The sequence below is a fragment of the Aythya ferina genome, assembly GCF_964211825.1.
Source record: "Aythya ferina genome assembly, chromosome: 19".
NCBI classification, from domain to species: Eukaryota; Metazoa; Chordata; class Aves; order Anseriformes; family Anatidae; genus Aythya; species Aythya ferina.
This window is the reverse complement of record NC_140309.1, coordinates 12,155,993-12,183,080: the sequence shown is the minus strand read 5'-3', so window position 1 is coordinate 12,183,080 and position 27,088 is coordinate 12,155,993. Positions and strand designations below refer to the sequence as shown.

The following is a 27,088-nucleotide window of genomic DNA, read 5'->3' as shown; positions in this document are numbered from 1 at the left end:
GGTACAAGGCAACGGGGAGAAAAAGCTCAAAACACAATTCTGTAATGCTTGCTTTATCCAGAGCAAAGATTTATTCACTGAAGAGATTCCTACATACCCAGAATTTTATTAGCATAGAGTGCACTTTGTCTTTTTTTTTTTTTTTTTTTGCTGGTTGCATAAACTAATACAGAAACTGTTATTAATACTAACAATTTTTAATTAATTTAATAGCAATTCTGGAAGACACTCAGTTGATAGAAAATATAAAAAAAATTCTTTTACTGTACAAAGTTTACATCACATTTGAAAAGAAAACGTGTCCATTTTCACCATATTACAGACTCCATTTACATTCACTACTGACATGTGGCTATTGTAGCAGCATTGTACAGCCAGCTTCACATTTACAACTCTACAATGGTACAGGCTTACCGTGCTTCACGCCCTTACACCAGCACACGAGGAGACAGCACACGTGACAGTACAATGCGACCGAGACCGAATGACTGTCGCTTGGTTTGCAACATAGTAAGGGATAAGAGCTTGACTTCACAGCTGTACAACTCCACTGGTTTTGTTTGACTTCTGTGTATCACACCAGCTGATTAAAACAAATATTATCCCAGAGACAGTAATTGGTCCCTGCTCTCTGAAACAACTGGGTTCAGGAGGCTGCGTTTTGCTTTCAAGGGCAATTTATGGGAGTTGAACGCAAATCCAAGGAAGGGTTGAATTGGGATCTCAAATCTCAGGATTTAAAGACGTATTTTGAAACCGTTCCCTGGAGCAGCAGGACAGGATTCCCACCACCAGGCACTGCTCAGCCAGTGTGCAGGGATAAGCCTCCTGTTGGCGTTCCACACGCCCCAAAGCGCAGCACGAAGGGACGTGAGGTTTTAGGCAAGTGGCCATCCTGAAAGCAGGGGACCAGTGCTGCTCTTGAACTACACCTGCAGGCAGTCATAGGAGAAACAAATTTTCTGTGTTTTTCAATACTATTGTTTTGTTTTAAGCTGGCTAGTCATCAGTGCTGGCTGTCCATCCAGCCACTCACCTTATTAAGAGCGATGAGAATACATTGCTTGCTCAGCATTGTGCTTGCCCGTGGCCGCAGCAGCGTTACCGCTGCTGAGCAGGCGAGGACAGGCCGAGGAAAGGCTGAGGGTTTGGGAGCTGGGCTGCTGCAACCAAGGGAGGGCTTCGGCCCGGGGGTCTGCCTCTCAGCATCACTATGCCACGCATTCCTCCCCACTTTTGGGGGTATGGTGCTGTTGTTACTTCAGCAGCACTTGCTGGGAAAACAACCTCTGTTTAAGCCTGTGGCACAGTATTATTGTGAGAGAGCAAACAGCAAATCCTGACGAGAAGCAGGCGGTGTGGGTTAGATGCACAGGGTGCATGGAGGGGGGTTACTTGCTTTACAAAGTGGGAGGGAGGAAGGAGGTCGAGTACCACAATGCCACACCTGGCTACCACCAAATTTTGTTTTAATTTGAGACACATCTTAAAAGTCAGTCACTGTAGCACAATATTTCTAAGAGAATATAACTGGGTTACGCATGTAGCAGGAGTGAAGCTCTCTGCTCAACAGGACTCAGAAGTCTTTTGCCACTTAATTTTCTATGAAAGTCAGCCATCTGTGAAATAGCCAAATTGAGGGCCTGCCCCTTTGCATGCTTTATGGAGGACTCCAGAGCTCTTCTCTCTGCGATCCTCATTTCCAATCCTTGTAATGATGGTGAACAGTATAGAGGAGGAGTGTAATGTACTAGTGTTAAGTGGGATAATGCATTGGTCTCCTTAAATGCAGTAATAATGTGTCCTTTATAAGCTGCATATTACACAATGGAGCATGTGTTTTGTTTTATATCTTAAAATTAACTTTTGAAACAAGTCTGAGCTGTTGGATTGTAAGGTTTTTGTTGTGCTTAGCTTTTCCCAAAACTACTGTTGAGTCCTAAATGCCTTAAAACCAACAGCTTGCAAACTTATGTGTCCGCCTCTAGGAGCCAGTTAGAGAGGGCACAGGGGAGAGAAATGGATAGCTTTTACTCTTGTCTTTCTTGCCTCTCCCTGGAGCTCTGGAAAATATCGCTTGTTCTGCAAATGGGGTGGTGATTGGGCCAGTAAGCATCTAGTCTGGCTGAGCAGCGTTATGATTCCAACAGTGCTGTTAGGTCAGGGGACTAGAATTTGCTGTGCCTGAAACTGTGGAAGAGGAATTTGGCAGCTGGGAGCTTGCCTTCCCCGCGTGCATGGAGCTAAACCCGATCTTGGCAGCATGTCAGCACCCTGCTCTGGGGGGCGATAACAAACTCCCCTATACGAAGTAGATTTGTATTAGTGTAACTTAAACCAAGATAACCCAGAGCTTGGACCAACCCTGCTGAAGCAAATCACGGAGTAATCACAAACTGAATAATCAGTTTGGAAAAATCATAATGCAATGGATCAGTTTTGCCTTAGTGAAAGGAAAACATAATTTTAAATTGTGTTTTAATTTTATGAGCTGCATAGCTGTTCTGAAAGAAGCCACTTCCACCTGTCTTAGGGAAAACAAATGCTTTGAAGGCAGAAGACAGCTCTTATTTACACTGCAGACGCAAGAAGGAACTAGAAATAGGTTGGTTTCTTTTCAGTGCTATTTGAATGGCTGTAGTTAAGCTTGATTCACCGTTTATTATGTTTTAAAAAATATAGTTCACACAAAAGTATCATGTAAACATTCTTTAAATAACTGCTGGTGCTCAGGCGGAATTCAGACTTTTCAGACAACACAGGCCTGTGAACTGATGGTCGTGCGGCTATCAGCTGTGGCTGCACCAGTTTCGTAGCTTAGAAGATTCAGTGAAGGTTTCTGATGCTTTGTGTAAGTAGGTAGACAACATTATCACAAGACAATTAAACGCCATGCTATATCTTTTGATTACTTGGTTCCAGGATTCCCAAGCCAAATCTTTCAAAACGCAGGACAACCTTGCTACTGTTAATGCTGAAAAGAGGGAGGAGGTAAAGGGAAAGAGTTGTTTATTTTTGTTTCGTTGTTGTTTTTCCCCCTGTAAAGCTACAGTCATATAAACAGAAATTTAAATGGGTTGGATTCTGGTCTCATACAACTTCAGATCATCCAGCAAAGAGTTTTAAGAAATTAAGCAGCAAACATGTGAACTTACTTATGCTAACCTCATTAGTGAAAAAATACAACTCAAATGGGAGAAGTAGGAGATTTTCATAAATACTTAAGGTGGGTAGAAGACCTGTTTTCAACAGGCTTCTGGTTTCCTTGAAATAAAAAGGGAAGGAAAAAATTACATAGTTTTTGTTTTGGTTTGATTTTTGTTGTTTTTTAAGGGAAAGGAACGGTTCTGACAAGGTACATCAATCACTTCAAAAAAACCATTTGCTCCTCTTTATAGATTGTAGCAAGTGAATAAAGATGTCTTTTCCTTCACCCTTAAGCTGTTAGCATAGCTGTAAACATTTTCACTTCAAAATGCCTTCTTACACATATGCACTCAGGTGACAGCAAAGCAGACAGCCTGAATACATTCTTTTTGGTGTTGTGTGCAAGCATCTGACTTTCTAAAAGAATGAGTATGTGGATGTATTTGTCCTCACTGAGGACAGTAAGAACCTCTCTCCCTGGTTCCTGGTGCTTACCCTCCTCTGTCCCTATTCTTTCCCCTTGAAAAAAAAAAAATCAAAATCATGAATTAGTAAGGAATGAAAAAATCTTTTCCAAAAAGGCACATAATTGTGTTACCTACAATTCCGCAAAGCTCCTAATGTGAAGTCAGGCATTTTGCTGAACAGAGGATGTAAACACGAGCAAACCATAGAATTCAAAACACCAGATTTGCAAGGGGAGGAGAAAGAAGGAAAGCCCTTCAGTCCCTCTCTTTTGCACAGCACTGTAGCTGACCTCAGCCAACCCACGTGGGCCAGTTTTGGGCACCACTGGGGGCCTGTTCCCAAGTAGGCTAAGGGACTGCAATCTGCCCCAAGCAGAGCAAGGACCATCCCTCTTTTCATGCAAGAATTACCCTTGCACCCCCTGAAAAAAAACTGCCCCTCAGTTCAATGCTACCTGGCTCTCATCCCACAGGAGGACCGGCGCAATCTGGCCCTTGAGTCAGGGTGGTTTGCAACACAAGTGAAGTGTTCAGTTGTCAGCTGTGCCTTTTGAAAAATGCACCTGGCTCTGTTTGGTCACAAACCCCAGCCCTGTGCTAGGGCTGACAGCACAACCTCAGACTGCAGCTAGGAGGATGCAGCCTTCTGCCTCACGAGGCCTGGGGGACCTGTGCATCCTGCCCGTGTCGGCAAACCCCCGGCCTGCTGGGCAGGACGCCCGGCCCTGCGCTGCGTGCACCTGGTTAGTCAGAGAGCAGATCACTAGGCCCTCTCCAGGAGGGAGCTACAGCCCGATGAAATGCTTCAGAAGTGAGAGATGGCCACGTTGTTAGACAGTAACTTCTTGCAGACAGTTGTTGTTATTCAAGCTAACAGCCCACACCAAGCAGAAAAAGGCAGAAAAGGAGAATTCGGATAAAGTGTTGATTATGTCCATGGGTTAATTTCGTGGTTTTGTTTTCGCTTTTTTAAATGGAAGGTGATTGTCCGAGTTGCCGGTTAGGATGCAACAGATGGAAGCATGCAAGGTGGAACCCATTATTGCACCAGTAGCTACAACCTACAGAGAAATATGGGAGGGGAGGGAAAAAGACACCGTGAGAGTTAGTCTTCAGTTATTTAAAGCAAGCCCTTGTGAACTATTATAAAGCTTACATCAGAACAAAGCGTGGGGTTAGTGCAATATTTCTCAGCAGATCTGTTGGAGGAGATGTGAACGTGTCTGTACTGGGTTTGGATCTGATCTCTGCCTGACGTGGCTGTGGAGAGCCTTCCAAGTGTGACCTGAATGTGATGTACTTTGCAGGGACTAAAAAGCAACTGAGCTGCCTGCATTTCCATTTCACTGAGCACTACTTCAGCTGTCAGCGTTGATACGTAATGCTGACACTTAAAGTAATTCTCCCCTGTTACATGCTTTGAGCAGGGAAGTATTAATACATGCAAATGTGCAGGAACCAGTTGCAGTAGGAGGGGGAGGGTCTGCGAAAATAATTAGGGAAGCTGCTCTGCAAGGCACAGTTCCACAAGCTGTTCATGAAGAACTCCCTATGGAAACACTAATCCAGAATAATCACTTGGCAAATTACTCTGGAAATGAGCACTCTCATGAACTGACTGCCCAAATGGGAAGCATTACTTCAAGTTAATTTCCAATGTGCTGGTAGAGGACAATGCAGGGCTGTGTGACTGCCTGCATGGGAATGTGCAGACAGCTTGGGCTCTGGCTGCTCGGCCCTGTCTGGTTAGGTAGGGGAAAAGATGCCAAACAGCCAGAGTTAATGATCCAGACTAAGTGGATCTGATAGTATGGAGAAATGAGGGCATGAAAGTGGTGCCACACAGAGCCATCGTGGTGGAGGGCACTGTGTTTCTGTGGAAAGGGAAAAAAAATAACAAAGGGCACTGTGGTATCATGCAAATCTCCTGGCAAAGAAGCAGTTATAACACCATTTGAACACCATGATCCTCCTTTGAGACAGAGGAGAATTAAAAAAAAAAAAAAAAAAAGAGAGAAACTGTCACAGCTGCGGCAGGATGATTGAAGGGAAGGGGCAGCAGAGCTGAAAAGCGCCCACCTGAGGTGGCCGGCACAGAGCTGGCCACCACAAGCTGTGCCTGGAAGTAGTTTGGCAAGCGCCTGGGTTTTGTGGAATGAGCGCTCCTAGGGGAGGCACGAGGCCGTGGCTCCATTTCTGCCAACTGGAGTTTGTTTGCAGACCCTGCTGTGTGCCCAAAGCGAGGCTGTACAGCACTGGAGATTAGGCAACAGTGTCTGAGGTGGGAATTTTGGGCTGTTCTGCTAGAAAAGCAGAACAGCGCGCAGTTACTCTGCTACTGAAGGGCTGACGGACCCCAGGAAGGCAAAATAAAGCACAGGAATTACCAGTTAGCAGTTTCTGAGCAGCACAAGTATTCTCAACAACAGCAGATACTCACTCAGCAGACTTCCAGAAATGCCCTGGATGGGAGAGACGACGATTCAATTTTGGCAGTTTTTCAAGCATATCCATGAGGACAGTGAAGCTAGGTCTCTCACTGAGATCAAATGACCAGCATGCTGAGAGAATTTCCTGCAAAGGAAATTTCAGGCTCATTATCTCCACTTAGTTCTCATGTCAGCTGTTCAGACCAAGCAACTGACTGAGCAGTGTGATTTGTGGGAGCCCAGCTAGAGCTGCTTTTTAACAGACGTTTTGGACATTCTAATAATCAAACAGTATCCTGTGTACCAGCAGATGCCCACTTCTGTATGACAATAATGGGAAGAGACTTGGAATCTAACCTGTCTCATTCTAATCTGTTCTCTCTCCTGCCCTTTATCTTTAGAGTTACAATAAGAGTAAAATAAATCCCTTTAAGCAGCTCCCTCTTTTCCAGCATCCCCAGTGAACAGCTATTTGGAAGGTCTCCTGCAACTGATGTACTTACATTCACTTCTTTCCCCAAACTAACAGTTGCAAGGACTTGTTTCACTCCTTCACCACTTCCAACCTGCCAGATGAGTGCCTCTGCAGGCTGGTTCTTGAAGGGCCATTCTCTTGCTTGGAGCTCATACCACACAGTCCTGCAACATCAACAGAGAAATCAAGGCTTTGCCCACTCTTAAAGAGAAAGATGCAAAACCCTGACACAGTCCCAATTTCTTCAGATAAGCTGTGGAAGGCGTATAAAGCTGTGCAGCAAATCCCTCCCAGCCTACCCACCTCCCTGTCAAACTGTCCTGCCCACATCTTTTGTAGCAGGTGAGGAAAACACATCCTAGCTAAAATCCTCAATCTGAGAAAAGAGGGTCGCTGACTGGCAGGGCTCAGGTCTGTATCATGTCTCATTTGGCAAGCTCCCATGGTACTCTTAGGTATTCTTCTCTTACCCAAAGGCATAGATATCTGCAGCTTTGGAGAAAGGTAGCTTGTCTTCATCTTTGCCAGGGGCCATCTCACGAACAATTTCAGGGGCCAGGTAGCACAACCAGTCATGAGGCAGCTTCAATTCATTCTCCCTCCTGAGTTCAGAAGAAAGAAACCATACTGAAATGCTATCGTGTAAAGCCAGAACCAGCACATAGCTCATATTTATGCTTTGCCTAATGCCTTTATTTACTGAAATGTTTTGTTTTGGCTAACATTTTCTATTTTTCTAGCCACATTAAAAAAAAAAAAAAGACATGTAAGTGTTGGCCTGACTGTACAGCTCATTTTTGGGCTTGAAGTTATTTTTGTTCTGAGCCTTAGTTTATACATAACTTTCTAGCTGTGTGCTAGTGGATGTGTAGAAAGGACTCTGCTTTCAAAAAAAGAAGTGCATATTCCAAAACGTTTTTAAGTACTAAAGCAATCACCACTCCTCACTTGTACTGTGAAATGCATCAAAATGTTTCCTTATTTGATCATTATTTATCACTCTAGAAGTGGACCAAAGCATTGAAACCTCCACCTACCTTCCTTCCTGAACCACACCTGAAATCCCAAATAATCCGAAGTCAGTGATCACAACTTTTCCATTATCATAGAAAACATTCTTGGATTTCAGATCCTTGTGTACAATCCCCTTGGCGTGAAGATAGCCCATGCCCTAGGAAAAAGTTGATATTCAGAGATGTCTTTTTATTTTCTTGTTTACAAGCCTCTAACTGGGCATGCTTTGCTTTGTTGCTTTGTTACACACATTTACTCCAGAATAAATAATGAATTTTAAGTGAGGACACAGCAACTGTCTGGCTTATGCAGGAAGGGTACAGGGAAAGTCTGCAAGGAGATTCTAGCTCAGTGCTCAGCCTCTGAAATGACGTCATTCTGGAGTCTGTATGCGTAAGAACAATGAGCTACTGACACAAGCTTGCTGACGAAAATCACAGGATACTTCTGCCAGGAAGAAAACCAGCAGAAATGCTGCTCAGTTCAGCAGAAACACTGCAACAGCTTTAGAAATGTTACTTCGGTTGAGCAATACTGTAAGCAAGTACTGGAAAACTGTGCAAGTCTGGGGGAACACGTCTACCTCAGAATGCATTAACTTAGGAAATGTGTCATGCATTTCTTCATGGTTCCCCTTACCAAAATTCTCCCTCCCCAGCCCCTTACTAGCAAGCAAAAAGTCTATTTCTATTCTTTCAGGTCCTTAGCTTACTGCCCACTTCTCTTTATCCAATTTCATGTTTTTCCTGCTGCAACACCCTGTGGCAAGTTACAGGTGTGGCTACTGAGAGCTACTGAACCACCCCCGCTGTGCGCTCTCAAGGCTCTTGCTGAGGCACTGCTCACAAAGCAGATGTCTGTTAGCAGGATGTATGCTCTTACCTTAATGATCTCCTGTGCTATCTGCCTGGTTTTATTAATATCCAGGGATATCTTGGGGTCCCTTACAAATGAATGAAGCGTCCTTCCTTTGCAGAAGCTACAGAAAAGAGGAACAGTCTTGAAAAATGCCTTTAAAACATTGGAGGTAAACAAAAATCAACACTGGATGCTCAACTGGTTTTCTTATGTTGACAGAATCCCACTCCTACTCGAACTGCTGGGAAATGCCATTTCAAAGAATTTTAAGGGCCCAATTGATTCACAGCTGTATGGGTGTACACATGTACAGGTGAGCCACTGTTAAAGCACATTCAAGCGTATACAACAAATGCTTATGTGTTTCTTCAGAGGCCCAGTTCTTGCTATGCTATTCTGACAGCTGAAGTCCAGTTTTCAAAACCTGAGCACCGGCTTCTGCTGGGGCTACTGCTCACTTAAGCAGGAAACTTCCTTTGGAACTGACAACTGGAAATGATTAAGTACCACCTTGCCAAGCTACGAGAGTGGCATGCTGCTGGCCTGACTTAAATTCAGCCTTCATATGAACATCCCCAAAAGCTGTTATCTAGGGGCTAAATAATCCTAATAGCAACAAAATACTGAAGACAGAAGAGGAGAGAAAAATAGTAATATTCTTGCCTAATCAGCGAGTGTCTCTAAAAGGAACAGAAAGGATCAGATAACTGTTGTATTATTAACCTCAAGTATTGTGTTATTGCCATTGTGCTGAACTGGATGCATCTGGAAGTAGGTGACAGAGGAACAGCTTGTTCCAGATTTTTTATATATAATTATTTTAAACTATAATACATACATATAATATCACAAATACTTTATTTGTTACGCAAATATATAATTTATATAATTATAGAATTTTATTTGGTATTATTACTATTGGCAGTAAATATGTATAGTAATACTGAGATAAGGTGCTATATCCTCACCTGGTGATGATTGCTAAATGAGGAGGGTTCATGCATGCTCCCATGAAAAGCACCACATTCTCATGCCGGGTCTGTCTGTAGTTCATCACCTCCTTTTTAAAGAGCTTGAGATGATCCTGATTGTTCCCATCTATCTCCAACAGCCTGATGGCTACTTCTCCATGCCATTTCCCCTTGTGAACCTTCCCCCATCGCCCTTGGCCGATAGGATCCCCTAGTTCAATCTGTTCAAAGGGAATGTCCCATTCTTGCAGGTAGACGCTGGTCTGGCTAGGTTTGCGATAAATCATCCCTTGCAAGCGTGGCCGCCTGTTTGGCAGATCTTCCACCTCATCCTCATCATCTTCGGGTTCTGATTTATTACTCTCTGGTTCTTCCACCTGTTTATAAACAGAGAAAAGAAACCTGTGCTGAGAGTCCCACCTGAGGGACAAAGCAGCCTACCAGGCAGCTACAGAGGCTGTTCTGAGAGGACTTCAGTGGGCTGGATGGACATACTTGACTACGGCTCAAAGATGTGCTTCAGAGGACAAAGCCATTTTAGAAAGCTACAAAAGACATCTTCTGTATGTCAGTGTGGTCCGGTGAAGACACAAAAGGCTTTATCCCATTGAGTTAAACTTCTAGAACCAGCACCAACATCTAGGGGCTCAGTGTCACTCAGAACATGGCCCTTCAGTAAATGAAAAAATGCTACAGACCATTCCAAAAGGAAGCCTCCAAAACCACTTCACTCTCCAAATAAATGTGGGGTGCTAAGTTTCGAGTTTGTGGTGTTTCTTCTTTCTTATGTTGCTGTTGGTGGTCGTGGTGTGATTTTTGTTTTTGCTTGGTTGTTGATTGTTGTTGTTTTTTGTTGTTGTTTTTTTTTGAGATTACTAAAACTCTCCTGTAAGACTTGCTCCAAAAACATCAGCAAGCTTGACACAAAATCCAGTAATTTGTGCTGAAATCATTGATTCTACCTCTATTAGTTTACCCACCCCCAAATAAACGCATTTCAGAGTCCGTACTGCCAGTGGAACATGTGCTTAGGCACTAAAGAAATCACACAATCTTATGGATTGTGCTTGCAGGATTTACCATGAGCTAACCTGAACACTGGAAGCACCTACACGTGCAGCACTTCCAGATTTGAGGTCTGCAGGGTACGTAGACCTCGTAACTCCAGCAGGAGGCCTGCAGCTCTTGTAATGTACAAGCAGCTGCACCAAACTGAGCGAGCAAGACATTTGAAATATGTCATCTTAGCCCAACTAGAAAAAAGTTGTTTTTTATTACAAGTACTTCATTGCTTCAGCCTAGCTACAGAAATCATGAGTTTTCAGTTGAGATCTTTGCAGTACAGTGGAACTGAGGTGAGGCCCAGCTAGTCTACTCCCACAGTTCCACAGCCACAAATTTTATGTGGTACTTCAACGTGCCACCTCTGACTGTACACAAGGGCAAACCAGAAAACCTACCTCTGCTTCACATTCAACTCCATCTGCGTCTGGCTGTTCCTCAGCTCTAGCAAGAGAAGACAGAGTTACAATGACAGTAATGTTTACATGTCCACCTGAGCTGGAAAAGTAGGCTGCTACATATGCCATTAGTGGAGTAAGTAGTGAGAAGTAGTAAATAGAAAACAGATCTTGATAGCACTATAGTAGGTCAAAGGAAAATACAATTACTGTTCCACTTAACAGGGAAGAACTTTCTAAGCTTCCTGTGGCAAGTAAGAGAGTAAGATCTGAAGATTATCAGGTAAACACTACAGAAGAAAAAAAAATTAGAAACAATACTTACTTAGTGTCTGCAGCTGTTTCTGAAGGCTGTGCTACTTGTGCAGGACTGGGAATTTCTGGGAAAACAAAAAAAAACGATACATATTTTACATGATCTCTTATTGATCTGAAATTTAAACATTACAGTAACAGGTATTTGCTTCTTATTTAGGAATTAGAAAATAAATTCAACCCCTGACCATAGGATTTTATACATCTACTTATTAAAAAGCATCCTAATCTTTCCTGTACTTACATGGCTGTATATTACCAGCTCCAGTCTCCTTCACATTCACTTACCTAATTACCAAATATGAATTGTTGCATCATTCTTAAATCCCACAGGCAAGAAAATCAGTTCATAAAAGTGAACTCAAGCACTCTTGAACTTTGGACCTATTTATACTAAGCATATAACCCTAAAAGTTATCCTTTATGGAAGAAAAAACACAGCTGTGTATAGAATCCCATAGTAGAAATCTGTTGTTTTACAACTGAATATTAGCAGTTGTACCTTCGTACCTAAATACAAGGAGAGAGTGGCCTGAATTATATATTGAGATACATTTCCGTTGTATTGCACACTTTTTTTTTTTTTTTTCCCTAAAAGCAGAATTAACATTCTTGAGCAGCATGCAGAATTTTACCAAAAAGTTACTTTTTGGCAGCAGAAGCTGGTTAGTAGAATTAAAACAATCAACTCACCTGGGAAGATAAATTGTTGTCTATGCTGAATGTAGTAGGCAGCTTTTTTTAATAAAAGGACAGCAAAAAAAAATTATGAGGAAGGAAAAAACAAAACAAAACAAGTTAGAGGATCATCAGCACGTGTCCCGTATGCATTCAATGAATTAGTCCCAAGTCATTGTTTAACTGATTAGTAGATTATCAATCAGCCTGCTTGAGGGGGGTGAATTTTAGCACATGCATCTTTCAAAGACTAAGACGGATGATACCTATCAAATAAAAGCTATGTTACCAATAAGCTAACAGTCTGGTGGGAAAACAATACATTCGGACTTGAAGTGGCAGAAGCAAACTTTGAGAACCTACGGATGCTTAAAGGCAGGCCTGGATAAAAGCTGGTGCTTCAATCCTTTCTTATTTCTTCAGCTTCAGCTTTTCCAAGACGCGTGCAAAGAGGCGAAGCTCTGAGCCATTTGCAAGCATTTATTTTTTTAATCTCAATGAATTTGAATTATATGTCCTAACAAAAGTAGTTGCAGTAGAATCCTTGATCTAAACTGGCACTGCTTCTGCTCCTTACGAGTAGGCAAGATCAGATCAAAAGTTTGATGCACAATGCAGCAGTATTAAAGGCTAGATGCAGCAGGTACTGAGCAGCATGTGACTTCATTTCCAGATAGAAGGAATTAGGTTTGTTCTCACTATGTAAGTCTTGCCTCTATCAGCTTTGGTAAAGACTGCACATTTGTGTCCTTAATCTGTAAAGTATGTGGAGTAAATTACTTTCACCATACACATCTGTCGGATGTTCTAAAAATGAGTGTTGGTTGTTGGTTATCTTTTGGAAGATAGTGATCGAAGTAATTCATCCCAGCTCTCATTTTAATGTTTTGTTCTAGCAATCAGCTTACTTATTTGGTCACCAGAGGTTTTAAATCATAAAGCAGGCAGCATGCATTTTACAATACAATAAGAAAAGGGAAGAAAAAAGAGTATCACTTTTTTTTTTTTTTTTTAGTACTCTTCAGAGAAAAGGAAAGCAGAAAGACCATATCATGTAAGAAAAGTACTGGCACTCCTCAATAATTTGTCTCCTGCAAAGGTATCTTGTCGATACAACTTTAAAACTTCTAAAAGCAGATCATTTCCTTTTATCAGGTATCAGAACATACTTTCAAACTTTGCATAAGACACAACTATATATTCAGAAACCTGAAACTACTTAAAAAGTCGTGGTTAGCCTCTGCTTGCATAGATGCCTTTTTCATCTCCGCAGAGTTTTTTTCTCCTGGAAGAGATGGGCTTACCTGGGAAGTTAAATCGTCCATCCCTCTGGCCCATGGGAGACGGGTTTGGGGGAGGTGTTGCACTAGGAGGATTGGAAGACTGGAAAGGTGCTGGAGAAGATGGTGTGGAAGAAGTTGTAGAAGAGGGATTACTGCTGGAGTCCAGATGATTTATTGCTGGTGGATGCTCCTGGAAAGCAAGAAAAATTGCTACTGAGAAAATAACAAAAATACAGATTTCCCCTCAATGTTTACTGAACAACGGAGAGAAGAAAGCTGTTCCTAGCCTCAATCATGGCATAGTTGCTTTAAGTGAGTAGGGGGCTGGAGCTGTGCACATCCAATGCTTTACAAGCTGGAAACATCACATCCCAAGGTCTCTTTGCATTGAGGTGCTATTCTTGCTCCAACCAGCAAGGTACTACTGTGACCTCTCCTTACTGTAGCTCCCCTGTGACTTACAGACAGAAGACTCACTTCTGTCACCACGTACCTTTTTAGTTAGTGCTTTGGGAAGAGTTCCGAACTGCGGTTCTGTTGGTCTGTCTACTGGATTATTGATATCAGAAGGGACAGACTCTGTTCTCCTTATTTTGGTTACTGAAATCAGATTGGAGAAGGGAGGGAAGAAAACCTTTAAATCAGACTTGCTCTCACGATACCATCGGTTACACTGAAGTGCTAAGAATCTGTAGAAAACTTACTGGGGAGGAAGGATATTCTGCAAGCAGGTGCCTCTTTAGTACATTTGTTGTGACATTTTAGTCTAAAAGAGAAACATTAAATGTTAAACAGCAACTTTTCTTTCCCCAGAAGAAGCAGCCAACCTTAATTTGTACTACTTATGCTAATCTCAAAGAGAGTTCTGGAAAGCTCTGGGCCCCAGAGCAGGCCCATACATTTATATGAAGAATCCTGTTATGTACACCATTAGGCTAATGAAAGGTAGGTAGACATCTTAGTATCTCGTTTATTTCTAATATCATTATCTTCACTGACTCCTGTCTTACGACAGGGATCTGCTAAAATTTCAACATTCTGGACTTTCAGAATATGACGGAGAAAACCAAGGCCTTGCTGTTATTTAGGCATCCAGTTCCCACTACAAGATCTGCCCATTATCAGGTACGAATCCTGTGGCAGGGAACTAAATTTGGTTCCTCCATGTCAGGCTCCTGACATAAGCACATCATGCAAAGCATCCCATTGCCAGTTTGACTGAAATAAAAAGCGATGCCACAGTTAGTAGTGCATATCTTGAGATACTTGTTATGTTAAAGATCATCTCTGTGTGCTTACCTGCAGTACTTGCACTTCACCCCGAACATCATGCTTTTCTGACAGACTTGGCAAATCTGAGATAACCAAGACTTTGTAGAGAACCTAAGCAGAGAGAAGAGGGGAAAAATTACGTTAACTACTATCTAAAGGAACCTAAGCTTGTTGGTAGTTATGGACAAGCCACGCTCCTTTTGCCTCTTCTGAAAGGGGCAAGTGGTGTTATGTAAAAGACTTCTTGATTTTTCTGATCAAAAGCAACTGAAAGAAGGCTGGCATCAATTCTGCTGAACTGTTGCTAGCCCTTTATTCTTGAAATGGGGCTGAGAGGTGCTCAGGGGTGTCCCTGACTGTGGAAATAGGGTGAACATGAACACACGTATCAGAAGGTCCTCAAAACTGCAGCTCAGCAAGACAAGGCAGATTGCAGCTCTGAAGCCCCATACAAAGACACCCATGTGACAGAATATCACCTCCTTCCATAAAAGCAGCTCAAACTGCGAGCTTTGCCTTGTGAAACAAGCAGGTGCTCAGAGGGGGCAGCCAGCACACCCCACGTGCGGGTCCAGCCCACAGGCATGCGCTGCCCACCAGGTGCCGACTCCTTTCACGTCAGTGCTACACTAGTCACTGTGGAACCGCAAGTCAATTGGCCTTGTAAAAAAGATTTCAGGGGCTGGACACATCAGAGACATTAAAAACAGATGGATCTGAAATACAGAGTTACGGCTGAACTTGAGAAAAATGAGGTGCCCAACCCAACTTCAAGCCCATCTAATAACAGCCCTCCCTTCTACAAACACGATAAGTAGGAAGCTGGCCTGGGCTGTCCCCTTCCCTCTGTGGCTTCCACAGTGTGCATCACTTACCTGTGTGTTACAGCTAAGCCAAAATCTCTTCGTACTGTTTGAGGGGATCCTTGGGAGAGTTCTGATGGAGAACAAAAGGATATTTTAGGGACGTATTAGTCACCAGCATGCCTACAAGTCTGGATGTAAACACTCATAGATAAGAACTAGCAGCCAGGACTCCAGTAGGAGTACAGCTGAGATTGGTTTGCCTTCTGTGGTAAAACTACCAGCTACTACTCTTATTTTGTTTCACATGGAGGCAATTTAAGGTAAGATTTGGTGGTGGAATCATAATTCTTCCTTCCTTTTGTTAAATCATTATGTTTTATATTTAGGGATTACAGAAGTTCATCTGATTAGGTCTAGGCCATTCTCAAAACAAAGTGGACATTAGCTTACTTTTAATTAGTTTACCACAAATACTATCACCTGCTTTTCATACGGTGTCAGAGTATTCTTTTACACTGAAAATTATTATTACCATTTTTTAGACAGAGCCAGTGTGACCCAGAAGAATAAAATGATTTAGGTCGGATCACTTAGCTAGCCAGTAAATGCAGAAAATGAGACCTAGACTCCAAAATCCCAGTCTAGTTCTCCAGTGGTTATACCACAAAACTTTGTAAGACCTCTCAAATATTAAGACTCTGGCGTATTTCCTGAATTAACTCTATAGCCATGTTACAAATCTGGAGAAAACTCAATCTGCAGGCAGCAACACAGCTTCAAGACTGGACACTGTCAAGGCTTACAAAAAGACACTTTCTCTCTTTGGCCCTAGATGGCACCAAATTCTCTTTTATGATCACTCCAGTGAACGTTTTAAGGCATCTGTGGTCTTCTGCATCTTAAGAAAAGGCTGGCATCACTAGCTGTTTTTTCAAGGAATATTGCTGAGCTAGTGTGAACATCCAAACCACAATTAATTGATCGTGCATTAATCATCACATCAGTTAAGATGTCTAAACCCTTACTTAAGAGTTCTAAGGAATGTAACAAAGTTTGGAATTTAATGGGACTTAAAAGAGCCTACAGGGTAATTTTTAAAACAGACAATATGACTATGTGCACAGAAGCACCAAAAGTCCTAATTTCTGTTTGAATTGTTTCTTATGCCCTTTTTTTTTATTTATTGCATAAATTCCATCAGTCTCCACAGAGAAATGCTCAGACGTCTGCTTACATCTCCATTTTAGAATTTTCTCTTTATACTTTTTCATTTCTCAAAGTAATTCCTGGGATTTTTGTTTTAAAGGCCATTAGATAAATGCACGCTGTCTCATCAGGATCAGCAAATGAGATGCACGCAGTCTCATCAGGAGAGATAAAATACCAAATGGCATTGATACATCACTGGATAAAAGCACAAGTCCTAGTCCTGTAAACCCTTAAATATGTGAATAGACTCATCAACATCAGAGGAAGTATTCTGCGTTTAGCAACTTGTTGGAGAGTTTCTCAAAAAGTTGCATGCAAGTGTCTAATTTCAATACAGAGGTACTTGGCAGTGGATATCCAAAGACACTATCTAAAGACAAATGGTTAGATGTGAAGTTATTTCTAGTACCAAGGGACACCAGTATCTGTTCTGAAGTCACAGACAAGCAATTGCACACAAACCCCTTGCTTTAACCCTCTAAACATCAGTATTCCCCTTCCTTGCTTTTGTTATCTGAAGAAGTACCAGTTACAAAGACCCTGTAAGCATCCTGCAGTTCTTCATCTGGCCAAGCTCCTGTTAAAGTTAACAGAAACTCAGGGATACAAGGCCCTCGTGAGGACCTCCAAAGGCTGCACAGAGATGATCACACTGCAGGTAGTTGGCAAGGACAGGTTCTTCTCTCCCAGTCAATGAAATGAAGACAACCCTGTAAAAATCTCTTACCGAACCTAGAGAACAGAAAAGAAATTTGTTTTTTAAGACATCTATATTCACGTGACAGGATACACACTTTGCTAGAGCAGAAACACTTTCCTGCAGCCTTTGACATCGGATTTACAAACAACTCTGGTTTTGCGCAATTTCTTGAAGTCACTCCATAGCCAATATCTGCCTGCCTACAAATCCTAGGCTTTGCTAGGCAGAGCCCCAGCTGCAGCCCGGGAACGGAGCATACAAGAGTGCACCTGAATTTTGGCTTGCAGCTGTGACGTGTGAATGGGACTGTACAACTGAGACAGCTGGAAGGCTCCACAGGGCAGGGTCTGAATGAAGAACGTGCCGGATTTTGCACCTCCTATCATGCTTATCAATAGGACCTGTATTACAGCAGAAACAGGTTCTTACAACTGACTTTCAGTACAAAGCAGTGTGTTGGCCACAGGTCTTTTCAGTTCAAGGTCACATTTTTCACCCATTCTTAAATGGAAACCACTTACTTGCTACGTTTAGAGGCCTGGCAATTTGCACATTTTAGTGTACACTTCATATGCACTCAAAATGTGAAAGAACACCGTACTGCTTACTAGGCCCCACATTTACAATGATTTCCTTCGTGTCAGTGAGCCGGCAGTCCAGTACTACAGCATCAAAAGTCCATCCAAAATCTCAGCTCCATTCTGAGCTAGGCTAGTTTCCCTTATCTAAAAATGTATTTTTGGCAAGGAGGTCCTGAGTACAACAGGCTCTCTGAACTCTTCCAGGAGGTCAGTGTTATTTAAGTTATAGTGGTCCACTGCCAGCTAGAGAATTTGGATGCTGACCTAAGTTTCTGCAATGTTTAGAGACAGCCAGCGTTTCTGGAAGGCACATTTGTTTCCCGGTTTCAACTATTAGTTAAATTAAATTAGATAAATACCTTTCATCCCACCTTCCCCCCAACAAAGTGCATCTCAAAGCCTGGAACAGTCCAAAAAATACTGATGTATAGCCTAAGACCATTTGTCTTTTTGTGGAGGTATAGTTGTCATATAGACAGATGTTTTGAAGCTCACACTAGCAGCTAAAACACATCTTAAGATAAAACATAAAAGGACACTAGCCACCTGAACAGTGAGGAACATTTAAGGTCAAAAAAGAATTACAGGATGTGGAATTAGCTGTTAGATATTTGAGAAAATTTGGTGGGGCTCTTTAATAACAGCAGTCATCCCAACCTCCCCAGCAGGTGAAATTTCAAATAAAGTACAGTCAAAAAGACGGTTTTGTGGTTATCTTAGAATATCCCACTGATACAGATTGTAAGACCACGGTGAAACCACAGTCAGGTAACTGGACACCAGATCTTTTACACAGCATCACAACTGCAGCCCCGAATGCCCTTTGGGATGAATACAGCCCACCAATGCCTGTGGGGAAGGAAGTATCACACTTACTTTATTGGGGGAACATCATCTATCCTATTTCCCAACTGTGATTCATGGGACTTGCTCCTTGTGAGGGCTGGAAAGTTAGGTAGCAGCTGAAAAACCTTCCGGCAAGGGGGAGGAGGAGTCCGTGGTGGCTTCAACTTATGCCGCCTCTTCGCTTGAGGAGTGGTTGGGGGAGTGATGGTGATGCTATGAGGAGTCCTTGGTGTTAACCTTCCACTGTGTGCAGGGAAGGCAAAAGGGTCCAGGAGGTTATCTGCATAGATAGAAGGTCCATGACTGGAGGAGACAGAATCTGAAGATGTGATTGTAGACACTGACACAGACCGTGCCTGCTGGCTATTGCCCTTGGGAAGGTTCAGTGCAGCGTGAGTCCGTGCGGGTGCAGAGGAGCCAGGGGACTCGGTCGTGTTGGTAGCGCTGTGCTCTCGGCGTGCCTCAGGAAGATTCACCAGCACATCATCTTTTAACTCCCCACCTGTGCAGCAAGCACAGTAATGTTAGATTTGGAAAAAAAAATTAAAAAGCTGGTAAATGTATTTAAACTACAAGCTGCTGTTTCCTCCTGTTTTGCATCTAGCCAAGCAATTCTTTCTCTTAAGATCCATCTAAGACATTAGCTGAAGTTGTCTTTCTGAGAATGGCAGTAACTGTCCTTTTTTCCTAACTGTATCTCAAAGCTTAAAGGAGGTCTTATGTTGTAAGATGGGCTGAGTTTTAACAGATCGGGGCACCACTGAAGAACATGGGATACGCATATCTGCATGAAACAGACACCCGCATCCCCCTGCAAACCTGTTTGGATTTGGTACCAACCTGCTTACACAAATCTGTACATCCAACCTAGCACCCTGACATCTTTCAGATTGGCTTCTGGTAAAGAGAGGAAATCATTTTCTGTTAGATAACAGAACTGCCAAATAACACTGAAAAGCTGTTAGATTGGAATAAAAGGTATTGAGATGTTCCTAACACTCATTTGGCCAACTCTTTCTCTGGCGTGTAACCACTGGCAGAACTTACCTGCCAGCTGGAATACTGAGGCACTGCTGTTCAGTTACAGGCAGCAGCAGCACTCAGCACAGAATTGGTGTGTTTGTCCTGACTATTAGCTAGAGCTTCACCAGGGACAGACAGCTGGACAAAAAGGAACCACCACAACCTGCTGGATCACTGGTGGAGCTCAGCACTGCCTTCTGCAATGCTCGGCTCTGTAGTTCAGACTAGTCCAGTACAACTCGCAGACCAATTCTAGGTATAAATGGCAAAAACAAGCACAGAGGCCTGCAGGCGGCAAAGCACGAAGGCATAGATTATTGGGATAATCCTGGGGCAGAACTCAGCAGGATAACTCTCTGGCTTAATTTTATGTATGTCCTTAATGACTTAAATCAAGGCAAGAAGTCAAAACTTCAAGCCTTGATGTTTCAAACACTGCTCAGTGTTTGAAAAAAAAGATCATATACCTGGGACTAAAACAAAAAAATCCTCTCTCTCAAAACACACTTTTCTTTTTTTTTTTTTTTTAACGAAAAGAGAGGAACATTAATACAAGTACACTAAAATTTGGGCTAGATGCCATTTCTGTGAGTGGATGCCATGCCTTCTGAACAATGGCTGTTTTTTTCACAGTATGGATGGGAAATATTTGACAATGCAGGATAGGAAAGATTAGAAAAAAGGAAATATGGAACTGAGCTGTTTGTTGGCTTTTCCATTAACTAATCTTTATGATTTGCGAATGGTATGAACTGTCATAATACCAACAGGAAACAGCACCTTTCAGTGACAGATTGATAACTGTTACAAAGAAAGATCTGATGCACACTGGTACCAGTATGCTGTGAGAAATGCTCTCATACCAACCAAATTCACAGTGCTTTGAAAGCAGCCTGGGGCAGGTGACAGGAGAAGACAGTGAAACAGCAATCTGGAAGTGTGTTTGTCTGTTCTTAAATAACTTGGTCAGATCAACTTGCACACTGAACACACATTCCTAATTACACAGTACCCTTCTATACTTAATTTCAATGTAAATCAAGGTTCTTTCTAGCTCTTACATCTGCTACTGGTATTTGGCTAATGATTCTATCAACTCCAGCAGAAAAACAGCAGGAAGCAAGAGTTTTAAAGAGAAGTGAATCAACTGGCAGACTGCAAGCTATGCGGTGATAACGGGCTGTCAGAGGAATGTTCTGCTTTTGCAAAGCATTGAGCTGAAAAATACTCAGGTTTCTGAGCAACATCACACTAAACAGAATTGCACCTTCTCTCTGAGCTGGCAGTATTTGGGGAGGGGACTACCCACAAGAAATCTGTTTGCAATCATTAGGTCAAGGATACTGAATGATGGAAGACAACTGGAGCATCAAACTCAACTCTGAACACAAAGGGAATAATCATATGGTTTCTCTTGAGTTGGAGAGGGTACTTCCACATACCTTTATTTCAATAGCTGAACATGATATCAAAACCAAATCCCTTCCATAGCTCTGGATGTGTTTGATCACTGCAATTTCTTGCACATCCAAGAACCACAACCTGAAACTGGTTACAGCATATACCCAAAGACCCAAAGGTTTCTGCAGATTGTCTTACATAAAAGGAAGCAGGATGTGATCTGGGTTGCTGAGAACCTAATGCCACAGAACAGAAAAGGCAGTCTGTACCTGATTCAGTCACCTTCCTTAAGCAGCTCAGCGCCCCATTGAGTCTGGAGCACTCTTCATCTCTGGCACCACATCTCTTCATTGTTTCTTTCACCTTTGACTCATTCATTTCGAGTAAGGCATCTAAGGTTAGTTCCTCCGGTATTCTCTGCAGGGGGGGAAAAAAAAAAAAAAAAAAGTCAATGCACATTTTTTTAATATACATATATAAATAAGACTGTCATTTGGTTTTCTGATGTAGTGCCGTTGTCTCACTACCAGGTCTGACCCATGATTTAGTCATTTGGTAGTGCATTTCTCTTAAGGACCTCTGGGTCAGTAATGATCATGCAGCAGCAGCGCTCTAAAGCTTCTCTCTCCTCTCTACACCACAAGAGACCAGGCGTGTGCCTGAGTGTGCTCTGCATCATTAGGATGTTATTGTCTGTCTCCAATATTGAAGTTAGGATTACAGTTGATTGAAATATTCTTTCCTCTCCTTGTGGAAAGTTTTCACTCAGTATTTTTGAAAAGCTACCAACTGAAGTTCATCTTTTTCATCAAAAAACAAAGCAGGAAAAAAAAAAAATTCAGAGAAAGGTATTTAGCTTTCTGGTGAGGAAATAAAAAGTGCAAAGTGTGGAAAATGGCATAACAAAACTACAAAGAGATAGTGACCTCTTCCTTGAGTAATTTTTCCTTCACTGAAGGACCAGCCTTACCAATACCTTGCTTAGAACAATATTTGTGAAGAGCTCATTGTGCCCCTTAATATGCTAATGCCCCAAAATAACAAGGTTTAAATCAGGCAGACACAAAAGATGCAGGACGCTGGAAAGCATGAAATCATCTGACGTTTCCTTACAAAACTGAGCTGTATTGCCTCTCTCCTCCATCAAATGTTTCCAGTGTAAGTCTGCAGCAACTGTGGTTAATAAACAAAACCAGGATACTCAGTGCAGATACCCAGGAATTTCCCTGAACGTTTTGCCTAAACAAACCTCACTGCTGCCTACTCTCACAATGAGATCACAAATTTCACAATATTTGGCCTCTTTCCTAAAAGTTTCATTTCAACTCCTGGAATCATGATACATAATATTTCAACTTTTATTTAAACAGGAAACTTAAGTGTATCTGTTTGACAACAAAAAGCTTGACCCACCCACCAACCCTTCAAACACTAAAAAACTACAAATCAGATTTGAATGAGTGTTACTAAATGTCCTTTTAAGATCACATCTTTCCTAATCCAGGCTAAAGATAGAAGTTAGTCTGGTTCCTAAAATTAAGCGATGAATCAAAACTGCTTTCACTGCTTTAATACAGGTAACTGGTCTCAAACACTCCAAAATGCTCAAATCATTGTACTGAGAGCACTTAGCTAATCACACCATATTATAAAGCAACTAAGATAAAGGTTACCTGCCCTACTTTAGGCATCTCAATGTTAAACATCTTAGGTTTGAACTAATTGCCCTAAAATCCACAACTCAAAGATTCCAGCAGGCAGCCAGCACAGGTTTGTTCCCAAAATGCCCCATGCCAACTGGGCTAATGACAACAGCATTAAACCCAGTCTGACTCTTAGTGATTTCCCCAGCACCCTCTGAATTCCAGCCCCCTGCAGGCAGATGAGCAGTGCACAGAGGCATCTTTGTTCAGCTGCATCACAAGGCCAGTTCTGCCATGCAGGGCACCAGCCACACGCTGCTCTGAAAGGGAGAGTTACGGGGGCAGGCAGCCATGGCACGAGCACGGCAGGGAGAAAGCTTTCTGCACCACCATGAGACCCTGCGCTCTAAAGCAAAGAAGTTAATGCTTCCACCAAGCATAAAAGAAAGCCAGTGTCTCTTACAAAAAAAAGCTTTAGCCCCCTTCATGCTTTTACAGAGTCTTTTACAGGGGACTACAGCAATGCCATTCCTGTGTTATCTTGAAACATTTCCTCACTGCCACCACTCCCTGCTAAGAAAACAACCTAGATTACCAAGCCACTGTTTTAAGTAACAGTGCTGTGCCAGATCCCAGCATAAACTACCAAGTCACGTTACCCAGCATCACTGCACTTCCCCAGCCTTTGCACGGCACAGAAGTAACCAGTAACTTATTACAGCTATTACAGGTCAATCAGTAAAGTGAAAGAGACTACAATTTCCCCAGGAAAGCAGAGCACTTCCTTCATAGCCGGTTCCATGTTGAAGCCCAGGCTTCAACAGCCAGCACGAGCAGAGGAGAGCAGGGCCAGGTGGGCTGGCCGGCCCCCGGGGATCCGACTTCCTCAGCACCGCTCTATATGCTTTAAATACATGGAGGCTAGAAAAAAGAAGGAAGTCTCTTCTGCAAGCCTGAGTCCACTCAAGTAGCCGTGATGCAGTCAGGTTTTGTCTGCTCTCCTTCCACAAGGAGGGCAAAGTACAGCAGTTACCTGGGGCCCGTGCTACAGCACCTGTGACAAGAGCCTTACACCCATGCAGCTGGTCCTCAGCGGAGTAAGGACTGGCCCATTAGGCCTTCATACTGAAAAAACTGAGTGCTTATTGAAAGTGAACTTCAAGTCGTATCGATGCGAGGAGCTGGCTATTTTTAACTCACCCCAAATTAGCTCTCCTGGTTGTGCAAGTATCGACAAGGCTTAACTGGGGAATTCCCATGCCCTGCTGTAAGAGCTATGTGGAATGGCATCTCGGTTTCGCTCCTGCCTTTCCGAGCACAGCACTCCCACCCAAGGGACGACTCACAAGCACAAAATTGTTATCACAAGCACTACAGATGCAGGAGGGTGGTGGGCAGGGGTGGCTGCAATATTCACGGAACGGCCGTGGTCCTGCACAGCGGGGTTCAGAGCCTCACAGGCCCTTCTCTCCCTCCCAGAGGAGCATCACCGACATTTATTGGCACGGAGAACTTGCCATTTTTGTCCCACTTCATGGTTAAACTCCAGGATTGCCCATTCTTGCAAGGCTGACAGCGTTTAGTGCTTTTCTTTTTTAAAGATCAACCCCCTGCAACAAGGAATCTCCACCTTTCACTTTAGTTTTCAAGCCTTCCTAGTTGTACAGAAAAAAAATAAAATAAATTTTCAAAAACCAAAACATTCCAATCTATTGATCTTCTCTGAAGTGTCGGGGCATTTTTTTTTTCCTTCCCTTACTCATCTGCAGTACACAACCACTAGGAAGGGCTTGAACTCGATCACCCCGAGCTGCCTGGTTTCACTTCCTCAGGTCTGTGCCCTGCAGCCCAACGCGTGGCCACAAGCAGCCACGGCAGCCCTGTCTCCATGCTGCCCACATTGCTCTGCATCCCGAGCAGTTTCACCCAGACACACACACACACCCCAACCAACAGCCCGGCCTGCTGCTGGCTTGTCCCCATCCTGGGCCAGCACGTAAAGCCCAATTTACTCTTTTGCGCGATAGTTTAATTTTGGTAAAACAGACTAGCAAGTTGTAGGAAAGTATAAGTACAGAAAAGGAGATTATAGTTAAACAATCCCGATGACCTTGAGCTGGGAGCTCAGACTTTCTGAACCTGCTGCCAGTCCCCATGACACGCGACAAAAGAAATAAGCCTTTGAAGAGGGGGAGGGAGGGGAAGTAAGAGGCTTTCTTTAAAGAGCCACTCATGTGCTGCACACATACGGTGGCTTAATATAAAACTGGTCAGCCTGGGCCCTGCACGATTGGCCTTATATAATTTCTCTCTGTGTTAGCCCCCTCAGCCTCCGGGAAAACGATGAGGGTGACTAGTTCAAGACAGATCTTACAACAGAGCCGATCAGTGCCGGTGCTCAGGCTCAGCGGGTGTGCTGGGAGGGAGGTGGGCGCCAGCCCCCTCGGTGCAAGGCAAATCCTGGGCACCTGGAGAGCAGTCACTGCCCATCTGCAGCACTGAGGACCAACGTGTGTCCAGCAGAGAAATGTGGGTCTCTACCTGCCTCTTCATGGGTGCTGCAGCTTTTAAAAAAAAAATGCAGCTTTACAAAAAAACATGCAGCTTACAGGCTTGCATTAGGGCCAACAGAAGTACCATCTCCTTGGCACACTCGCCTCGGCTACAGAATGACGTGTCAAGCTGCAAGACGTTCACATGCTACTCTAATAGGGTGAAATTAAAAAAAAAAAAAAAAAAAAAAAAAAAGGCAGGAGACAGAACCTGCTTTCAGTCTTTCTGCACCTAGAAGCAGCAACAGCAAAACCTGAAGCCTTTCTCACCACACACCGCCCAGCCCAAACCAGGACATCAGCCCTCTCTACAGCAGGTAAGGGGACTTTTCTACACAGCCTGCCTGCTCATCAGACACACGGACTGTGAGCTTCAGTGTGCACATTTAAAAGGGAGAAAAGCAAACCAGAGTGTCCAAGAAGCCACCCAAGCTATGCTGAATTAGCAAGGCTGAAGAGTTCAAGATAGTGTAAGGAGGTCTTTAATCTTGTCTACTGTCCAATTTAAATCCTTGAAACATGGCAAAAAAAAGCTGATATCTACCACAGTGGATGAGGTATTTTTGGTAAAGACTCTTTCTTCCCTGCAGATAAGCCTACAGAGCTAATGCTGCTGCTAGCACTTGGAAAAATCAGTCTGACCTGCCCCTCAACCTAGCAGACATGGCTCTTCCTATAAAGCCAGACAGCTGACGAGGCCTGAAGTGCCTCCTCTTAAATCAATACATTGCCTCAGCAGTCATCGTCCCGTAAAGCAGCAGATGCTAGGAGGGAAAGCCCATTACATAAGGTGCTTAAATTCCCACTGATAGCTCTAAGCAAAGCGTGTAAGGATGCTCGTAAGAACATCTTGCTCTGTTTTTCTGGTGCCTGGTGAAGTAGGTACTGAAAAATTGTTCTATTATTAGGTCTCTGGAGATTTTATAGGCATTCTGGAAAGCTTCTCACATTAAATTTCTAGCTTGCATTAAGTTGAGTATACACAGGCTATGGTTTTGCATAACTTCACCGCTCACACACGAGGGGGGTGCTCTCTGACACAGGGTAGCTGCTGATTTCTGTAGGAAGGGAGATGCAGCGGCTGCGGGGTGAGCCTCACGCTGACCTCGTGTGACACAGGGTGCACGGTGACACAGGTCTGCACGGGAGCCTGGCTCCCACGGCAGGGCAAGAGCCCGGCAGTAGCACGGACTAGCTGCTCACACTGGGGTGGGCCCTCTGCTGAACACGGTGATGGAGTTTTAGGTGTAGGAAGCCTGCAGGATGGAGTTCACTTGCATACGTCCAGTTAGCACCTTCCAGATCTCTGCTGTCCAGCAGTCTGATCAGAGCCTCTGCTGCCAGAGCCACGAAATCCCCAGCAAAGGGCCGAAGCCCTCAGAGTCTGCTCACGCTGGTATCCTTACAGGAGATGAGAGGATGCATCTATGGAAACTTGCTGGGCTTAGGCAGATCTTCCTCTTGTACCCCCTCCAACCAAAGTAAAGGTTCACACACACACAAATACCACGCTTGTCCTGTAACAAGTGATTGGCATAATCTGCTACAAGCTAGACCACAGTCCAACCAAGCCAAACCATCCACCATCATCTACCAGCATCTCTACCTACTTACAAGAAAGTGGGTCTTTTGCAGAAACAGTAAGTGTGGGGCAAGGCAAGTTTCACACGCAAACAGGAGTTATTACAACCCCCCCTATACACTGGGAGTCAGACACGTTCCCCAGAGAGCGGCTGTGAGCCAGACCCCGACAAGAGCGCATTGTTCCACGGCTCCCACACGGCCGCCGTGGTGGCAGAGCTCTGCTTGCAGCCAGCGATCATGAGGCCAGGCGTTGCCCCTCCCTGGGCACGACAGTTATCTATGCTAAAAACAGCTTTCCGAACTTGATTGACTGGAACCCCTGCGACATGGTGAGCAGGGCTGGTTCGGACACGTTCCAGAAGATGATAAGGAGA

At 43.5% G+C, this 27,088-nt stretch overlaps 1 protein-coding gene across 1 annotated transcript in view; it reads right to left on the bottom strand.

The window, feature by feature from the left end:
* Positions 1–37: 37 nt before the first annotated feature.
* KSR1 (kinase suppressor of ras 1) overlaps positions 38–27,088 on the bottom strand; it is a 63,355-nt gene continuing 36,304 nt past the window's right edge. Inside the window, 18 exon segments of the mRNA XM_084492782.1 lie at positions 38–2,974; positions 6,055–6,188; positions 6,547–6,682; positions 6,989–7,120; positions 7,556–7,689; positions 8,415–8,511; positions 9,359–9,738; positions 10,822–10,867; positions 11,147–11,201; positions 11,830–11,871; positions 13,119–13,287; positions 13,591–13,697; positions 13,802–13,863; positions 14,397–14,480; positions 15,245–15,305; positions 18,538–18,540; positions 18,543–19,013; positions 21,205–21,352. Of these exon segments, the coding sequence (XP_084348908.1) occupies positions 2,896–2,974; positions 6,055–6,188; positions 6,547–6,682; positions 6,989–7,120; positions 7,556–7,689; positions 8,415–8,511; positions 9,359–9,738; positions 10,822–10,867; positions 11,147–11,201; positions 11,830–11,871; positions 13,119–13,287; positions 13,591–13,697; positions 13,802–13,863; positions 14,397–14,480; positions 15,245–15,305; positions 18,538–18,540; positions 18,543–19,013; positions 21,205–21,352 (2,340 nt within the window). The 3' untranslated portion in view covers positions 38–2,895.